The sequence below is a fragment of the Helicoverpa armigera genome, chromosome 16, assembly GCF_030705265.1.
Source record: "Helicoverpa armigera isolate CAAS_96S chromosome 16, ASM3070526v1, whole genome shotgun sequence".
Lineage (NCBI taxonomy): Eukaryota > Metazoa > Arthropoda > Insecta > Lepidoptera > Noctuidae > Helicoverpa > Helicoverpa armigera.
The window spans coordinates 8,230,143-8,250,930 of NC_087135.1; the positions used below are offsets into that span (position 1 = coordinate 8,230,143).

The window sequence follows — 20,788 nt, forward strand, 5'->3', positions numbered from 1 at the left end:
GGCATAAATCTTAACTCAATCTCAAAGCAAAGGGTATCTGAAAAGTAAGTACCTGTCATGTCAGTTCTTAACTCATAAAAGAGTGTTTTCTTACAAGTTTGCACCTATCACTAGCTTACCGTATGAACCAGAAGGGCGCTCAAAGGGAACTTTATTCAAATTAACATACAGGGGCATACCGTTTCTCGCGAATTTATCATGTTTCGGGGCATCCGAGACTTACTCGAAGTTGTGTTCATACCCAAACAGCTCAGACGCACGTCGTGAATCGTAGGTGCGAGGTTCAAAAACAAAAGGAAGAATGATAGGGGAAAAGTTTTTTTACAAATAGGTACGTAAACAGATAACGATAGTATTCTTTATAATACACACTCAAAATTTGTTACTAAAGTCTTATTTGCAGGAACAGGGCTTCCAAGCAACATATATTATCTTTCTTGTCGGTTGTTCTGGCCCAAAAAAAAATGAAATAGGTCAGAACAGACGTAAACAAACTTACTACTGACACATTTACGTGCATAAACGTACTTTACAAGATGAAGTTATATTTAATTGAGCATAAGTAAACCTATGAGTAATTTTAACCATGTATATCTAAATAAATCGAACTTGTAGGTAAGCGAAAAGAGAAATAAAATTATTAAATATTATTCGCAATGGTCAGGTATTATCGCAGTACTTTCCAGAGACTCTGAACTCCACGTACTCTCTGCGTAAGAGGACAACTATAATCCCGTGTTTGTGACGTCACTAATAACAAGTTGGGCAAGGTTTTACAGTTACAAAGGCGTAGCTTCATACAATGCGTCACCAAGCCCTAACTTTGTGCGTGAACAAAAGTCCGTTACGACGAAAATATGTGAAGTATTTGTAAGTCTTAAGGTCTAGTGACTCTATTTATTGTTAAAGAAAAAAATACTGGTGCGTAAAATGTAAAAGTTAATAGTAAAAATTTTTCTAATGCAACTGACCGAGCGATTGTGCGTTCAACTCCGAATTATCTTTGAATCAACAACGTTATAACAGACGAAACTATCAAACTACACATCTGGTACATGAATGACTAATCGTAGACGCAATTAAAATATAATTAAATATCAACTTATCATTTTAGTATTTACCGTTACCAATTTATCACAAAACAGTTTTGTACCGTCAACAAGAGCAAGCCTTATTAATCGTCCCTAGGCTACGTCAAAGTTAGGTGCTGGAAGAATTCGCTATCAGTTAGTGATGTAACTCTCATTATCAAACGCAGAATCCTCTTTAATCCCCGGTCGTAAACGAAATCTTTCGCCTCAGAGTGTTAGCATTATCACTGCGTCAGAACTAGTGTAACGATGTCGGTAATAACCTTACTTATTATCCTTTACGACGAGTTAATTCGTGTCGTTGTCACACAAATATTTAGAGCTTGCCGTATAAAAAAAGGACGTAAGAGCAAACGGCATACGATTCGCAGGCGCGCGCGCCGGGAAAATCATTCTAACGTATCGAGCGCTCGAGTCGAACGTCGGTCAATCGACAAGTGTCATCTCAAGCAATTATTTACCACGATGTATATACGAACAATATATTCGAAAAAAATTGTGTCTGTGTATCAATAATCATCTTCAATGAAGACCTTATTAACATGTGGTACAAAAAGGAGCGTGTTTGTCAGGAAAACCTCAGTTCACCCCCAAATCGTTTGATAGAGACATTGGACATTTTGAGATTCCTGTTGTTGCAATCGTTAATTCCTTTACAAGGGACCATATGGATTATGAAACGTTTGTGATATTTTGTGACATATTTTAAGACAGCTGTGATACGATAGTGTTGTGTGAAAGATATTTTGATTTTGAAGAGAATTTTTAAAAGAAACTAGTCAAGATGATGTCCAAAAAGCAGCTGACTTGCATGCTTGCGCTGCATATAATGTATTTATTGGTGGGAGCTAGTATATTCTACCATATAGAGAGCCCACTTGAAGTGAAGCAAAGGGCTGAAGACAAGCTAGAAAGGCTTGAGATTCAAAGTAAGTAAATAACGTAGGTACCAAATACTAGAAAAAAACATAACACTCTACCGTTCAAACTGATTTGTTTATAATCTCTTGTCAGACGCTTCTGACGTTGAAAACCAAGAAAATTATTTTTGTGTTACCAAGAATTGAGACTTCAGTTTTTTGACTGAGTGATTTCCCGGTTTTCCTATTCAAAATATTTTTATCAATTCAACTTGCTTTGCAAAAAACAAGTGATTGGTTATAAATTATATTTTAGATTATTATTAATAAAGTAGAACATTAGATGTGATGGGCAGTAACAATACCTGATAAGTTTATAAAATCAATTGTCAATAAAGTTAGTGCACTTCATGATGTTTACAGGCTATCGGTACTTGTGAATATCTGTGCTATCTTGATAAAAATTAAAAACAAATGAAAACTAACACTTACTGTACTGTCTACGACCATTAAAGCTCTTATACTCTAATGTAAAAAAACGAGTGTATTACGATTTGACAATGTAATGACTGAAGGGATTTAAATCATCGTTATTTTGGTAACAGCCTTATTTTTGGGAAAGGTGACATCTTTAAAGGGGTGCTTTAAGTAAATCATTCAGAGTGCGAGAGCAACTTGAGTTAAATTCTGTTGTGAAATGCTATTGAAAACCCATTCGATTTTATACAGAAATAGAAAAGTGTACTCATTCTTTTATCTTCGAAAATACTGAAACTATTTTAAATTATTCTAGACTAGCTGGTGCCCGCGACTTCGTCTGCGCAGGTTTAGTATTTCGAACAACATGTTTACAAATTGTAGCCTATGTGTTATTCTGATGTATAAGCTATATTATTGTAAAGTTTCATTAAAATCCATTCAGTTTTTGTGTGAAAGAGTAACAAACATCCATACATCCATACATCCATACATACAAACTTTCGCGTTTATAATATTAGTAGGTTTAAATTATTCTAGAAAACTTGACTTCGATTCGGTTGTTACACATACATGCAATTACCTAACAGTCAGATACCTTTAGAGAATTTAAAATGTTTTCATCGTCGTTTCCACCGAAAGGACTACCTATTGATTGCTGAACTACCTAAATCAAAATCTACGTAAAAACGTGAAAAAGATGAGAATAATATGTGCGTTTTTCTTATAGCTATTACCTATTGATTTAAACTGTGTTTAATTGTCATTGTAGTGCAACGTGAGTTGTTAAGGATATCGGTATTTTTTCCTGCAAACCGTTGGTACCTGATATACCTGTGTTATTTGTATCGCGTTTAGAAAGATAATATAAATAGGTATATAAGATTTATATGCCTAATTTAAATGCGTTTGGGTATATAAACATTAACTTTTTATGTACTTAATAACTTTTGAAATAATTACTTGGAAGAGATATAAGATGCCTAGGTACTATAATTGAGATTTTGCCGTTTTTCTTGCCTAAATCAATAAATTTACAGAAAGATACCATTTAAATACCTACCTATTAATAAAAGAATAAATGTAGGTGAACTGATTGCATCATAAAGTTTACGTATAAAAGTTATTCATACTAATACAACCAAAGTAAGCTCAAACAAAAAATATGTAAAGCTATTTAAAGAAAAACCCGCTTAGCAGAAAATATATCATGACCATCTTTTTCCTTTCAACCGATACAAATAAGCCTATCTTCGGAACCTCTCTATAATCGTCAATGTCTCATTCCATTGTTTTGATCACGCGACCAGATAAAAAAGTTGAGACAATTGTCTATGTGAAGTTGCATGTGCTTCAACTGTGTATCAATGTAGACCTTCATGGTTATCGATAAGTAGCACTCTATCGTTGAAGTCTGTGATTAGAAAAAAGTTTACATGACCTACAACAGGATTGGTTTTGTTCATCCCCTTTTTTGAGTATCTTTCGAGATAATTTAATAATATGTGAAATATAACCCAAAGTTAGAAAAAAAATCGGATTGCTTAGAAACTATCGGTGACATAATTTGCAAAGCTGAAAATTAGATTATCTACACATAAAGAATAGTTTTAAAAATATTGATTTTTTATAAGTATAAGAATTATAATTAAATAAAGATGCTAATAATTATATCTACGAATTACTCTACCTAATAAATTCAACTATGTAAGACGTTCTCAACTGTTTGTCTAATCTCTAATCTGTATATGTAAATAATAAGTAACTAATGCATAATATATTTATTGACTATAATAAAATAATCCCAGTTATATTGTAGCTACGATATTCTTCGCTAAACATGTTTTCCTCAGTACCTACCTAAAGGTGTGATTGCTAAATAGCTATATTTCATAACTAATGATTATGGACTGCGTCTAAAAATGAATATTTATTAGGACAGCACAAAGGTAAACAAATATTGAAGATAATTAAAATTGACAGTTGCAGTAACGCAGGCGTTTGTTACAACTAATGGTTAAAGAACAGTTTCAATACAAATTAATAAACTTACCTACCCAGTATTTTCCAATACCTAGTTTTATCAAAAACTGAGTAAAATATAGCCGTTAAATAACTAACGAATGCTCTTATTTTATTACTTTAAACTATTTTTATAGCACCCTAAATATTTATATACGTAGCAATAAACTAAGTATTCAAAGGATAATCTATCAGATTCAAAACAAAATTCAGCGTAAAAACGATGGAATTTTTGCTAGAGTTATCATTACAATGTTTCTTTAGAGAGAGACATCATAAAAATATTAAAAGTAATCATAAAAGTTAATTAAGACGTGTGATTCAGATGTATGTAAACAATTTTTTAACGTAAAAGAGTATTTTGCTCTACTATTACTAATAACATGAAATTAAACTAGTCATGTTGTATTTGTATAATTATAAACTGTTTAAGTAAACATTTAAATTCAAGGAATTTAAGATCTGGGATTAGTTTACAAATGTATGTATAAGACATATTAATGTAAAAATATTATTAATAATCATACCTTCTTACTTTTCCCTAACCTACCGTAGTTGCCTATCGCTAAGCTAATGTACCCTTCTTATAACAAAGATTTGTGTCATATGGTTGAAGCGGACAAAACCCAAGTTTCCCATAAACTCGTAGGCAAATACATAAGCTAAACGCTTTCCTTGGAAATACCAATTATGTTCAATTAATAGGAATAGATTTAATTAGCAGGTAGAGTATACGTAGATTCATTCATACTTCTAAACAAACAGAAATAAGGAAACATAACAGTAACTTCTTTGAAACTTATTTACTTATATTCTAATCATTGCCAATTACTCTTTCTATGGTATAGAATATGAGTACTGTAGTCATATTATGAGCATTCTAATGATGCGGGTTACATCGCTAGGTAAGGCTAATAAAAGTAATTAATAATTTGTTTCATCACCTAACTTATCTAATCCATTTCGTTGACCACGTTTTTCATCCTTCGAGCCTTTTTCCCAACAATGGTCGGTCGGTTTGTTGGGGTCGGTTTCCGGGTGTCGTCGGTGTTGTCGGTCGTTGACCACGTATTTATGCAACTATTAAAAATAAAATGTCAATAAGGTTATTTCATAATGATTAACTGGGTATGCATTAGGTATTTAATTAATTTAGATAAGGCATTCTGCTGCAGGATTCGAAAGAGTTCGAGAGCCCTGGTACATGGATTTTTAGTCAATAAAAGTCTGACACGCCCTCACCGCTGCTAACCCACAGCGGGAGGGATGATGTTTATATCGTAAAAAAAGAAGATGAGACATTCTAACAGTCTGCATAAGTGTAATATTTCATACCAACAATACAATTTTACGAGTATTAATAATACCTTCATATGTGTTTCATTGGCAACATAATTTTATGAACCACGATTTATAGCGATGCGATTTTGCATATTCTATATCTATAGGCCATAAACCTAGAGAGCTTGTTCGTTAGGTTATTGCGCTAATTTCTCCTGGTCTTAATACAAAAACTTTTTCAGTGTTAGTTAGCTCATTCCTTGCTGTTAGAGGCACTACCCAGAGCGAAGTAGTTTCCACAGCGTGGGCGTAAAATGCTAAAAAGCTAGTTCGTAATAGGTACTCTTGTGAGTATAGGATAAATCATAGCATTATCACTATCACTACATATATAAAACAAAGTCACATTTTCTGTCCCTATGTCCCTTTGTACGCTTAAATCTTCAAAACTACGCAACCGATTTTCATGCGGTTTTTTTTATCAAATAGAGTGTTTCAAGAGAAAGGTTTATGACATACATTAAATAGTGAGGAAATACTGTTATCCCGTGCGAAGCCGGGGCGGGTCGCTAGTTAACAATAATCACTATATTATTTTCTCTGTATCTATTTATCTGAGCGCTTCATAACACCTAATGTCCTCAACCTGAAATGCATAATCAGGTTAATTAATGTGCATACCTTACTAACATTGTGTATTTGTGCAATTATCTATACGATAGAACGGCTTCTATTAAAAAATATAACTCTAGAAGTTACCTCTGTATGCGACAGAAATATAGGTTCGTTTTGTTGGATGAATATACAGATACCCATTAGACCTTTCTGTTTCATCTTTTATTTTCATATTCCTGATATGTTCACCCTAATTAATAAGCATTTTGTGTATTTTGTCAAAATGGCAACTTGATTAAATTCATACTTGATTCAACTTTCAAAAAGCAGTTTTACGATTTTTTACTTTTAAACCACATATCAAATAATTTTAGTCTAAAACAATACACATATAATACATACATCTATTGACATATCCAGTATATTTTTAGATGCAACAACTATAGAGTTATGTACACCCATCTATAGATATCGGTTCATAATTAACTATGATCAGCCATTGTCATTTACCTCATTGTTCTAGCGTATATTTTCATGTCAAACGCTTTACTTGCATACTATAGAAATTATTTTCCTTGTCAGCTAAAAAGTAGCATTTATTTTCAGACGTTTCTATGCAGTTATGAAATCTGTTTACTTCTGAAAACGTCTTATAAGCGTTGTTTATAAAATGCGCAGTGAAAGTTGGATATACTAAATTAGGTAAAGAAATTATAAGCTATTTTATAAACTACTAGCCGTTTTCCCCCGGTTTCCCCTGCGTCCTGTGTGAACTACTGCCCATACCGGGATAAAATATAGCTTCAAGCTAAAATATAGCTTAATATCGAGAAGAGTGTAGCTTTCCAACAGTGAAAGATTCAAAACGGTTCATTAGTTTCGGAGCTTCTTATCTTTATTTTGTTTTAAGATCATAATTAAATAGATAAGCAGCCAAAGTAACTGACATGCAATACTAATTCGTAACACATTTTAAACAGTGCAAACAAAAATAGAAATACAATAACGATAATCGAATAGCTCCATAAATCGAGAAGTTTTATCGATTGAGGTTACGAAAATATAATTTTATAATTGCTCCATACATGTTCCGATTTCATTTCCTTCCTAGTTCTAATTTAATTATGAAATTAAGTGCACATCAAAGAGTACAGCTGTTTAGATATAGGACAAATAAACACGTTCTAAATTGTGTATTTATCTTATTGGGCTGGTAAATTAACTAACATTTGTAGTATATCATGAATGAATTAGGTTTTTAGGGAAAGTGTGTTAGTGTTACTGAAAGTACTCATAATATCTCATAAGTAGGTACATATAACCTGAAAGTTTGAATGTATGAGTATTCGTGTACCTATGTTTGTGACTCTCACGCAAATACTAGTGATCAGATTTTGATGAAACTTACACATCGGAATAACATATAGGCTACTTTCATCTAGGTTTGGAAAACAGTGCCCTCAAACGTGGATAGAACCACGTGAAAAGCTAGTAACATTAGATAAAGAAAATTGTCCCTTGTTACAAAATGTTGTTTTGCTAAACGTTGACATATACTTAGATCTTTTCATCAATAGTGTTGTCATGTTGCCATCTCATAAATTGTCGATAATCACTTCTGTACTGTTTGACAAACTGATGACGTGTGTAAGTTAACGATCGTTTAAACTGACCGACACGTTCAAATAGCTTGTAATTACAAGTCTTTTAGGCCATTTTCCTGATGGTAAATAATGAAAAGATATATTATTATGAGTAGTTGTGTATTAGCTTGACTTGAGTTCTATATAATATATCTATAATATTTTGACGTCAAACTTATATTCTTTTCTCTTGATTGCTGAAAAAGATGATATTGAATAGCTGCTTGTGCTGCGATTGTATCCGCGAGACATGACAACTACCTACTTCGTGCATTTTTTTCAAATAAGTATGTAAGGTGGTTCATAATGATCAACGTGTTTGATAAACAAACAAACAAGAAAACACACACTTTAGTTTTGTATCTGAGTACTTAGAGATAAATGATAGAGCGTTTCATATGTACATTTTCTTAATTACAAGAAGCCTACTCTACTTCGTTAGAGGAAACCAAACACTAAACCTTCCCGAGATTTTAAATCGATACAAAATAAATCAAACCTTTTCGGATCGTACTGACAGAAGTAATGGCTCATCCAACATAAAAATAACACTTAATTAGAACATTTGTATTATCAAAGTGCTGCCATGAATCATTGCTTACTTCAGACCATAGATTGATGACGCAAAAACTATAAGATAATACGTTTGTGTGGTCATTAGTCTATTACTTCAACCATTGATTTTCCCAAGTTCTGCTATTGTGGAAAAGCCTGAGAAATTGTGTTGCCTATTTTCAGTTTTTTTTTAATTCATTTCTTCTCATACTTAGACGACAGTACATTTCAATTGTTTATTGAGTAGGTATGGTTCTTAATAATCGGTATTTGTAATTTATAATCATTATTTTATTCATCGTGAGGCTTATGTAAAGCCAGAAAGTCTGACAACCAGTCTTACCAAGGGGCATCGAATTGCTCGGGAAACTGGGTTAAAGAGGTTGAATAGACAATCATTCCATTTAAAGACACTGGTCTGACACATCTGGTTCGACTAGAAGCAGACCCCAATATTGTTGGGAAAAGGCTAGGCAGATGAGATGATTACTCAAAATAGCCAGTTTTCTTTTATGTTAATTGTGACTTCATAGACAGATATGATGATTGCTTAAAGCCTAAGAACCTTCAAGTGTACATCACAATCAAAATCATAAATTCACGAGCGTGACCGCGCATTACTAGTTAACACTAGTAATAAACACATAATGTAGGGATAAACAAATGTTTATGCCGAACAAGCTAGATTGCCTTAAAATTACAACTCGGTCATGAGCAATGCTATGCTAAACAGGTCTTGGGATGTTGAACGAATAGATGTGTCATGTTAGTTTCTTACATTTCAATATTGTTCGTTATTTAAAAAAAAATAATCGTTGGTCCTATTAAAGGTCCTTGGAGAACCCTTCTTTGTGTTTCTTGTCTTGATACTGTCAATATTAACTTAGTTTATTTTTTCTGTTTCTGCAGCAGGTCAATTGATTAGTACTCAAACAATTGCATAAGTTAAATCTTTTTGTTTTCTTGGCTTTAAAAATACTTCTGCTCATTTTGTTTCAAGCCTTTTTAGTTTAAAAATGATACATTGCATTATTTTCTCACATTTTTACTACCACGATATACATAGGATCAGTCTTTGTAACCACTCTATCTTAAATACTTTTTAATTCTCTGTCAAAATTAGGGCATACAGAAGCAAATCCAATATTCATGTAAGTCTACCGTCTCAGTCCTTTAGATAAAGTTTGTATAGTCTCGTGTTTTACTTAAAGCCTCTATGTATTACTTAATTCTCTTTTCAATTTTACTTTAAACCTTATTGTCTTTAAAATAAAGTTCAATATCCTCTGGTTCTGTGTTACTATAAAAAAACTGTCGGGTCGAGTTTTTCTTCATATTAACCTATAACATAGCTTTAGACTCGCCTTATTTGGTGGGAACAACATTTTATCTGTCTCAGAGTGCTGATTTATTCAATCGACTTTTTCAAGCCTATGGAACTTATCGATTACTTAGTTTATTTTTTATTTAAGCACATTTAGGATTTGTTACGGTAAGTTTAACTTAAAATAAGAAAGTAAAAGATTCGAAATGCGAGTGTGAGAAATAAATGACACGTTTCGCTTCCACGTAAAATTGGATTCTATATTATCATATCCAGGGAACAGTTTACAAAAGTAATCCCGTCCCAGGTAGAAACGATTGCAAAGGACGTTACCCTCAAAAACCTGCTTTTTATACCATACAATATGAGATACGAAATAAACTGGGCTTTAACCCGACAGTAAAATCCTAAAGTTATATCACCTTGAAGAAATCGCACATCCAACCTTCTAGAGCTAAATTCCTTGCCACAATTTCCTAATTCAAATCATAAATCAGTAGCTAGACTCCTGTTTTATGTAGGTCCATTAGAATTCTTTCCCCGTGTGAGGAAGGCATAAGGATAACAGTACAACAAGAGGCCAGTCATATAGACGTCCTTATGTGTCGCGTCGGCACCTGAATCTTTGATGATTTACTACCGAATTGTTTCCTTAACCATCTTGATCTATTACACTGTTTAGTTGTGTAATATATTCTGGAAATTCACAGGTCAAGTTTATACGTTCAAATGAATGACCCGTACGTCTTTAGTAGTGATAAACGACAGAGGAAAATGTAATTTGGGTTGTTTATATTATGTGTTTTGTTTTTATAAATATTTTGGTTAATGAAGCGAGTCAAAGATGTCATCTACGTCTTTTCTTCTTTATTTATTTTTGCATAAGAAGAGTTATCTACCTAAATAAATCTAGTGAGAATATCTGTCTTTAAACACTGCTAGTTAGTAATTAATTTAAATTTATTTATTATCATTATCCTTATAAATATTTGCATTACTTGTTTGGATGATTTAAATCATTTGCATCACCATACTGACTTGTCTTCAATGGAGTCGTTCTTCTATGTTTTTAGCAATTCGGGACTGATTGTTGTTAAGGAAAATAATGTGTGAGGATTTTAAAATTCGTACCATGTCAGTCATGATTCAGATCTTTTCAAATTCAGATCTGGTATAGGCAGAACCAAACAACGGACTTTTTTAAAGATACTAATTCAAAAGTAACGACTGGTAAATACCAAAAAACTTTAGTGTCTAAAGAGGAACGTGATGTTGATCAGGCATTATATTAGTTAGAAGTTTATTCAGGTTTCGTGGTATTTTGTCAGACTCCAGTCGAATTTAAATAGGCTAAACTTTAACAGCTGAATGTAGATAATGTAAGAGACGGTCTGTTTACATGGATCATGTATTCAGAAGTTCCCTCATACCTAAGTTATTCATCGTTCAACAAATCATTACGACTCATCCCAATTAGAAGTTTTAATGATATCATTATTACTGTCACACCTCCTTTGATCGCCTAATACTCTCAATCAAAAGACATTTATTTTTCAATCAGGTTAATTACATATCAGCTTAATTGGAAAATAAATGTCTCACAAAATACCGTCGTGTTTGAACCTAGTCTGACCTTCATCGTCCTGCATTTCCTTAGAAACAAGGCAGACATCGATATAACTTCAGGCCAATACCACTAATATCTTTAATATGTTCATGTGACATCGTAAAAGCAAACAAACCAAGGCTTCTGTCAACTAAGTATCGTGATCAGAAAATTAGCCTTAAATTAGAACTGTCGTATGCTATCCTTGCGTTACAAAAAATACATTGACTGTTGAGCAAACAACCATTTGGTACATTTCCTCTGCTAATGTTGGGATATTTGGAAGGACAATTTTGTCAGTTTGAAGTGTCTTTTTTGTTACCCTTTAAACGACTCTTCTTTGTCATCAATCGTTAACATACTTCCACATCCGCACGCATCCACATATAACAGATTTTGAAAAATGTGATATGCTTCTCCTTGGCGATAAGCCCTGCATGTTTGCATTCTTAAGACTAGAAGATGAACACTGTTTAGGTCAGGATGTTAAGCTTTACAATAGTGGATTTGCCTATAAGTCATTGAATAGAAACCTTAGGTAAGATGACGCCAAATGGAAATCTGCGGAAAATAAACCCCTATGAATAATTGATCGTGATCAATATTTTCAACCACGAGGTCAGTGTGCTGGGAGAATAACAATTACATTATGACGATATACTCTGAAGGAGGACTACAATATTTTGGACCATTCACGCAATTATTTCTGTGCCTATTGTATATCGGGTGTGTCGTTCATAATCACATTCAATATACTGGTTAATATATGTCGATTAACACAAAGAAAAAAGAAAAATACGTAAAAATAAAAAAATGCATTTTTCAAACAAAGTAAATAGAATAAAAATGTGCGAAAATTAGAACACCATATAGAAGTCAGTCATAACAAACAGCTGAAATTCTCCCTTGAAAACTGACAGCTGTCAACTGATCAAAACATTCGATACTCCTAACTTTATCTCTGCTTTACACATGATGTTGTAAATTATGAAAACGAAAAATGAGTCCTGTGGCTAAACCACTGAATGGATTATGATATTTTTTTTACAATTCGCTATAGAATATCATGAAGTACATGTGATAGAATTTAATGTGATTATGAACGACACACCCGATATATTCGCTATTCGTTTGATGTATCAGAATTTTAATCTTCCATTCAAGATGATGCGTGGTCATCATCAACATCATTTTCCAAAGAAGCATATTTTCCGAAATTGACTTTAACAATTGGCGTATGATTCAGTTGACAACGTTTAGAATGACTATATAGTAACTTGACATAGATATCCCTTCGAAGCTAAAACAACATGATAATTCTGTAACAAAAAAATATAAGACCCTGATCAATTCAAAGAGGCTGAAGACCTTTTAGAACCAAATGGCCCTACAAAGGGTCTTTTTGTAGCTTTTAAACGTAATAATGAGAATTATGAAGACTTCACGATTTTACAAGTTGCTCTGTCACAACTGTAAGTAAATAGTGACGATATTGTCGTCAATAAAGCGGTTAACACGTTAATTCATGGTTGATGTGATAATTAAAACGTTTTCCCTGTTACGTAAGGCGTTTCCACATCACGTATTTATGAATTGGTTTTAATATTATCAAGAACATCAGGAGTTGATTTTATTTTTTCTTCACAATCAACAGCTTTTCTGCTTTGTACCCAAGTAATTTTTTCTAATATTCGCATGTATCCGCTCTTTATTAGCTGTACATCTTATGATTACATTCGGTATTAAACATATTTTACTATTTGTAAATTATTGCATCGTTGGGTAAGGCGTAAAGAAATGAATTTCCTTCCTCCATGAGTCAATTAAAGTATATTTCTAAACCCAGTTTATCATCATCATCATAAAATACGTCACCATGAGATAGGTACGTCACATAATAAACACGTGGATCTGGAATCAAATCAGATTATCTTCTAATTTGATTTACACTATGTAGAATTTTCCTAGGTGGGCAAATGAATCTTTGATACTATTTAAATCAGATCGCTATAGGATCCTAGTCGCCTACCCAATATTTAAGATCAGTGTGAACCAACCCTGTTAAGAACACATGATTACCATGTACAACTAAGTAGTTGATTTCTATGTCAGCATCATTACCTTAGAATCGATGCTCTTATCTTGTTATCGATTGAGTATGTAAGCATTAATTGTCCTCAATTGCTTAGGGTTGACACATTTTATTAATCATGACCGTATATGGTAGAAGGTAATCAATTAAATTGCATTGAATTTGCATACATTGCAAGGATTTTAAATGTATGTAGGGTTTGCTTAATTGTACTGATACAAACTTTTTATTTTTCGTAACTGTTAAAAGGATAATTTGCGAAGCTAAACTTTCCTCTACAAAGTCAAATTATTCCTCATCTTCATCGATGTTACTTTCGGCATTTTAATGTTTAAAGTTTATTGAATTTACTATTCCTTTTCAATGCTCAGTTTAGAAACATTTTCCACAGTAGGTATCAGTTCAGTCTACTTTGATATTTTTCTCGACAACCCTACCAATTTAGACGCCGTTGTTATTTGTTTATTTTGTATAGATTCAATCAAACCCTCTTGATTATAAGTATTGTAATCGAAATTAACATTCCTATGGCTACTGTATCACTTAGAACACTCGTTGAGGAGTTTTTTGACGTAAATAATGGAATACTTCATTCAGATCTCTGACGTCGGTATTTTATAAGTTCATCACTAAGATGATATAATGACACACATAAACATAATATTTTCTTACTCCACATTTACACAAGCGTTTGTTTGTTTGTTTGGTAATACTGGACCGGTATGAAAATTGATTTTAGTGTTACATAACTTATTCACGTACTTTTATACGGAGTACTTCCCACATGGTGCGGGTGAAACCGTACAAAGGAGCTTGGTCAAAATAAGTTGCTATTATTTTCATGCAGAACTAGATCATAGATGGAAATCTATGCTAATCTTAAGATTAAAGAACCAAGTGCGAATGAAACAGCTTATTCAAATTTGTGCTTAATCCAATCCCATTTTGCAAAGCTCATTACATTATACAGAACGAGTTCACCAGGCAATTGCTTTAGTCATTTAAATGAGAGACTCTTCTTGATAATTGGGTTGTTAATTGGAAATTCTTGTTATGTACTTCAGATCAGGCCAAATTACCATTTTGTCAAAAAATATTGCTTTATTTAAGGTTCTGTACCCAAAGTATAAAACGGTACCCTACAACGTGTCTTCTTGTACAAAAGTATGTGTGCCACTGATCAATAAAATATCGCTCTTAATATGTAGGCTTTAGGATTCAAATTGCTTCAAATCGATCCTAATGCTAGATACAATTCAGACATCATAATTCAAACTTCATTCAAATAACTGCCGTCCACGTGCATATTAAAAATCTATTAATCGTCCTTTGCACCGGTCTTGGCAGTGACATCGACCTTCAAACCACAATAGTTGGTACAATTCAATCGGGTCCTGTATCGTAAATCGGTTTTATATTCATTTAATGATAGTGCCACAACAATAAGGACCGCGCCTTCTTTTTAACCCATTATAAACTGCTCAATAGATGCCACTGTGATAAACCACAAATGGTTTCCGTGGATTTCTGCGGGATTCGGATTAATCAGGTTCTTTGATGCATGGTCAACAAATTCAAATGGAACAGACAGAATGTACGTTTTGTTAAAAGCTTCAGATAAATGTATATTTTTTGAAAGCCTGTTTCACGCTCTATTTCCTTTTTTGGAGTTTTCAATTTGATTACATAGACTTTCAATAAACTGTTACTTTTTATTTATTCAAACATTCTACAAGATTTGTAGAACCACACTCAAGCCAACAAGTAGGAAAGACCGTTGTTCCAATCCCATGACAAAGTGACAATTCACCATCTCTTCGCGCTTCATCAGTTACATAGTAAGAGTAATACGCTTCAATCACAACAATACAATTTCCCTCATTCATACGAGATTCAATCACAACTTTTTGCTCTCAACGGGGCACCGCTCTTATACTTTTTACGACCTCTAATCAATCATCAATCCCATGCAATTTGGAATAAAAACAACTAATTTGTGTTGATTCGGGCGTAAAATTGTCATTTGTAAAAACTCGGTTAACTGCTTAATTAGAGCCCTATATTTTCTTATTGCCGTGGCCATTTTGTTAGGAGGGGCATGCTAAATGCTTCGGCTATATTCTTACTTTGTTTGAAATGATTGGCTTTATTAACAAGGATGTCACGATATGTGATAACAATATAAGTATTTTGTTGCTTTTTAACAACCTCGTTTGCTATTTATAGCGAGAAATTAAAGTTAACAATCACGACTTTTTGAATGTACTAGCATATTTCGTCCTAATGACAGCCCAAAATGAATATTGCCTATGGAATCTTTGACCGATCTTCGTTATAAATTTTTAAATAATGTGTTACTTCCTACTTGAGTCTAATTTCAAAATCTTTTGATTCCAGACCTGTTATACGAAAACTACATTCCTGATGATCCAGAGAAACAAGACACGATTCTCCGCAAGTTGTCTGACTACTGCGGCAAATCTATGTTCAACTACACCACGGAGGATGCTGAGCCGCCCTTCAAGTGGGACTTCTATCATTCTTTCTTCTTCTCTTATACGGTCGTCAGTACTATCGGTAAGTTTTGCATTCATAATATTGTCTGTTGCGATCATCATTGTTTTACTCAGCCCATATAAAATTGTGTGACTACGAACTGTGTACTTCATCTGGATCTTAAAGTTAACAATAAGTCTCAATTGAATAATAGACACTAATTTGGACAAGAAAATGGACACTTAGTACACTACTTCAATTTATAAAAAATCCCGGGGGAAATTCTTTGTGTGCCAGGACAACACATAGCCTGTGCTACTTGAGGAGACTAGCTACTATGTTACTACGTTTCCAACAATGAAAGATTTTTTTAATCTCGGTTCAGTAGTTTAAGGTGTTTAAAAAATATTATTTTTTATTAGTATTGTTATAAGTATCTTATAAAATCCAAACAAAATATGTTTATTGTAATTGTAATGTATCCACATATTCATATTTATGAGGCAAACTGAGGCAAACGATTCTTCTTCCTGTATCATTAAACATCTAATTAGTTACTTTGTGTTCTGTTTTATGTCTCTTTGTTTTCCTTTCTTTGTGGCAACAACACCTATAAAATCTATGCGTACATTTTAAATATAAATAAATTCGATTTTATAGATTTTGCTGTGTTGAAGATATCTTTATGCATTTTTTGGCCCAATTTTTATATATTTTTTTCGTCTCTTAAAATTCCAGGTTACGGTAATTTGGCGCCTACAACTCATTTGGGAAGAATTCTGATGATATTCTACGGGTTGTTTGGTATACCCATCAACGGTATCTTACTTGCAAACCTTGGTGAATACTTCGGCATGCAGGTATGTTTTTTTCAGTACTTTGAGATAAATAATACTTTCAACATGACACCAAACACCTCATAAAGCCACTATTGAGTTTAGGAGCTTATCCTTTGCTTGGAGCCGTCTAAAATGTATCAAATATTATATAAATCGGCAACGATTTACGCAGATTCCGTGTCTAGTAATTTTTGACTCAGTGTACGTTTCTATAGTTGTACGTTTTGGTAATCTCAAATATAAAGAATCATGTATATCTCAGCTATATACCTACCTAAAACAAAAGAAAAACTGGTGTCATAAGTTAATTATTCAACAAAACTCCAGCAATAGATTCTAACTATGAAACATTTACCTTTTACAGTTAATATCAGTCTACCGAAAATACAAGAGAAGAAATGAGAAGCGTGCTCATAACTTGGGCTACTACTTCACCAACCTTGGCATGTTGGGCCAGATCTTCTTATACCTGGTTCCTGGATTCTTATTCTTCATATTCTTGCCCGCCTGCATCTTCGTGGTCTTTGAAGGATGGGACTACGTCGCTGCCATCTATTATGCCTTCGTCACACTGACTACTATTGGTTTCGGTGATTTAGTTGCAGGTACGAAATTATCAAATATTATTTATTGAAGTTATTCTAAGATAAACATTCGTTTGGACGTCCACCAACGAGGTGGACAGACGACCTTATAAAGGTCGCCGGAAGACGCTGGATGCAGGTCGCCTCCATCAGGTATCTGTGAAGATCAAAAGGGGAGGCCTATGTTCAGCAGTGGACATCCTATGGCTGAAATAATGATGATGATGATGAAGCATTAGTTCTACCACCACGACCACCATTATATAATACTGCCGAGCTACGTCAAAATGTTCCAACACTGTATTCAAAAATCACAATTTTATTTAGACCAATTTGGTATCAAACAAGCTAGGAACCAGCGAGTAAGATTAAAATAAAATACTACTCTCATCGTATGATCAGAAAACTACTTATAAAATGACAAAAAAGATTAAAAGACATATAAAAAATAACTAGCTGGGTTAGGCGTTGAAGTACTAAAAAAACATTTTATGATTTCAGGTACGGTGAACAATGGCTTCAAGTACGGCTACTTCTGCACTTACCAGATATTCCTCATCATTTGGATCACCTTCGGTCTTGGCTACATTGTCATGTTGCTCGGTTTCATCACCAGTGGCATGAGGTCTGAGAGAATCCATAGGATAGAACAGAAGTTTGCATGCCAGTTCAAGAATACTCAAAACAAAATTCTTCAAGGATTCACGAAAGATTTATCAGCGCTTAGAAAGATTATTAATGAAGCCAATCTTATCAAAATTAAGGTAATTTTGTTATTTACTATCAAACATATAGATACCTACACTCTTAATGAAATTCAATGATTAAAAATTCAGAACGTTTCCTATCTGCGTTTAAACATTATACTTACTTTAGTTTACATAAAAAGTAGGTGAAATCTAATATTTATCTCTCTTAATCTTTTCAGCCGGTATACGTGGAAACCTTGCCGCCTCTCTACAGAAGTGCCAGCTGTCCCATTTTCACCTACGACGTTGAACCAAGAGGCATTATTTACAAGAGAAAACGAGCTAATTCTGAAAATATCACATTGTCTGCAAAGGATATGCTTCGGATTCAATCTGATACTGATTTACTTGGAATAGATAAAGAAAAGACATTCACTGCCTCAGCTATTGTTAAACCAGCCGAGCTTCTCGCACGGGTAGTCAATGTATTAGGAGGTTTAGAACAAGCTCAAAAAGATCGTGTTGATAAAGGTGTGCATCTATTTGACGATGAACAAATTTTAGCTAATGAAAGGCCACCCAAGTTTAGTATAGGCCAAGACTATTTACCAAATAATCCAAAAAGAACCAGAGCGTTGAGTGTAGCTGTGCCCAATTATAAGAAAGAATACATCCCTCAAGATATTCATGAGCACACATGGACTAACGGAGAATCAGCTGAAAAGTTCAGAAGGGAAGCTAACATTAGAAGTGGTAAGTTATCACTGCCATCTAAAGTTTACCCAGAAGATGCTCCGTCGCAGAATATAATAACAAGATTCTTCTCAAGGAAACCTAGTGGAGGCGATAGCCCCACGTCTCAAGCGATAAACGAAAATGTCAAAGATAAAGCCGAAGCTTACAAAGAGAAAACAAAAAGAGGTCGTCACAGTATTTTCCCGAGTTTCGATTTTAATGGTGAAGATGAAGACTGTGGAGCCATGTCTTATATCGAGAAAACAAATCGTGGACGTCATAGCATTTTCCCAACTTTCGATTTCTCTGAAGATGAAGATGCCGCAGCTGTTAGAGCATATAGACAGAAAAGTAAGAGACACAGTATCTTCCCTACATTTGACTTTAGTGAAGATGAGGACGCAAAGGCCTACAAAGAAAGGACCAGATCTGGACGACATAGTATATTCCCTACATTCGACTTCAGTGATCCCGATGATGATGCAGAACGGTACAAGGAAAGTACGAAACGAGGAAGACGAAGTATTTTCCCGAAGTTTAATTTTAGCGGTCTTACGAGTAACGATGAAGATACTGTAGATGAAGACGAAGTACAAAAATACCAGAATCGAACGAAAAAAGGACGGCTAAGTTTATTTCCTTCTTTTGGAAGATCTAAGAAAAGTGATGACGATGTCATGCCGGAGAGCTCTGATGAACTGGTTGATTATAAAAACAAAACTCGTACAGGACGCGGCAGCTTATTCCCTTCATTTGGAGCTTCCCGTAAGAATAGCTCACCTAGTGGAGGTCCAGATGATCTAGAAGCTACCATAAAACAATTCAATAGTCAAAAAAGACAGGGACGTAATCGGTCTCTTGAAGAACCTGGTCAATTCTCAAGTGATTTGGAACGTTATAGAAACAGGACGAGGCACGGTCGGCCAAGTTTGTTTGACCCCGATGTTAATATAACTAGTCTTCCAGAAGCAGAACAAGTAGAAGTCTTAGAGAATACAAGTGTAGCTGATCTACTGAGAGCATTAGCAGTTTTAGAGACTGCTGCAGGTTCATCTAATGATCCACCAGGATTATTAGACTTTATAACGGAACCAAGCGCGGTTACATCAAGAAGGCGTGGTTCAATTAGGCCTGATTTCTCTATACCTACACCACCAAGTAGGGATAGCCTTGAAGAGAACAAACCAAAGCGTGCAGATGATTCAGGGCCTCGACGGAGACGGGTGTCTGCGAGGGCTGCAGCCCCGCAATTCACGCCAACGCTAGCAACTGTAGTTGCGGGGGCAGAGCTGCAACTACCGACAGCGACTGCTGCAAGAGAATGTCGAATGTCAATGCTGCAGCAGCCACCACCTCCGTACTCAGAGACTGCTTTGGAAGAGGAGGCACCTAAACCACGGATGAGGAGATACTCCCCTGCTCCGGTAGACGCTGGGCGATCAAGTACAGGGCCCGTACCTAGACTCTTCGCTCGCACACGGAGAGAGAGTGCTAATGCAGAAGAAGGAGATTCCAGACGTTGTAGTTTAACAGATGTAGTTGTAGACAACTTTAAAGACAAAGACAATACGTAACCCAAGTGCCTTTTTAGGGAATATTAGACAATATCTATTTAATAATTTATTTGATTTAAGTTAGGTTTAAGTAAGTGATGAATATAAGCCGTCCAATACGTAATAGTGGTTTTATTGTTAATCCTTTATCAAGTGTCTGAAGAAACAGTATTTCATTATGTAAGATGCTTACCTACTGCTGAATGTACCTCCCTCATTAATTTCTAAATAGAAACTCAAGATAAAGAATTCCATGTAAATGTTCTGGCTTTAACTTCTATTTGCTGGACTTCTCAATAGGCATTCTCAAATTCATTTAGAGGTAG

The 20,788-nt window shown here is 34.2% G+C and overlaps 1 protein-coding gene across 1 annotated transcript; it reads left to right on the top strand.

The window, feature by feature from the left end:
• Positions 1-1,285: 1,285 nt before the first annotated feature.
• On the top strand, positions 1,286-20,586 carry LOC110376466 (uncharacterized). Its single transcript, XM_021334951.3, has 6 exons — positions 1,286-2,020; positions 15,964-16,143; positions 16,801-16,922; positions 17,266-17,506; positions 17,987-18,249; positions 18,414-20,586. The coding sequence occupies exons 1-6, from the start codon at positions 1,876-1,878 to the stop codon at positions 20,481-20,483; spliced, it is 3,021 nt and encodes a 1,006-aa protein (XP_021190626.3). The 5' UTR covers positions 1,286-1,875; the 3' UTR covers positions 20,484-20,586.
• Positions 20,587-20,788: the final 202 nt, after the last annotated feature.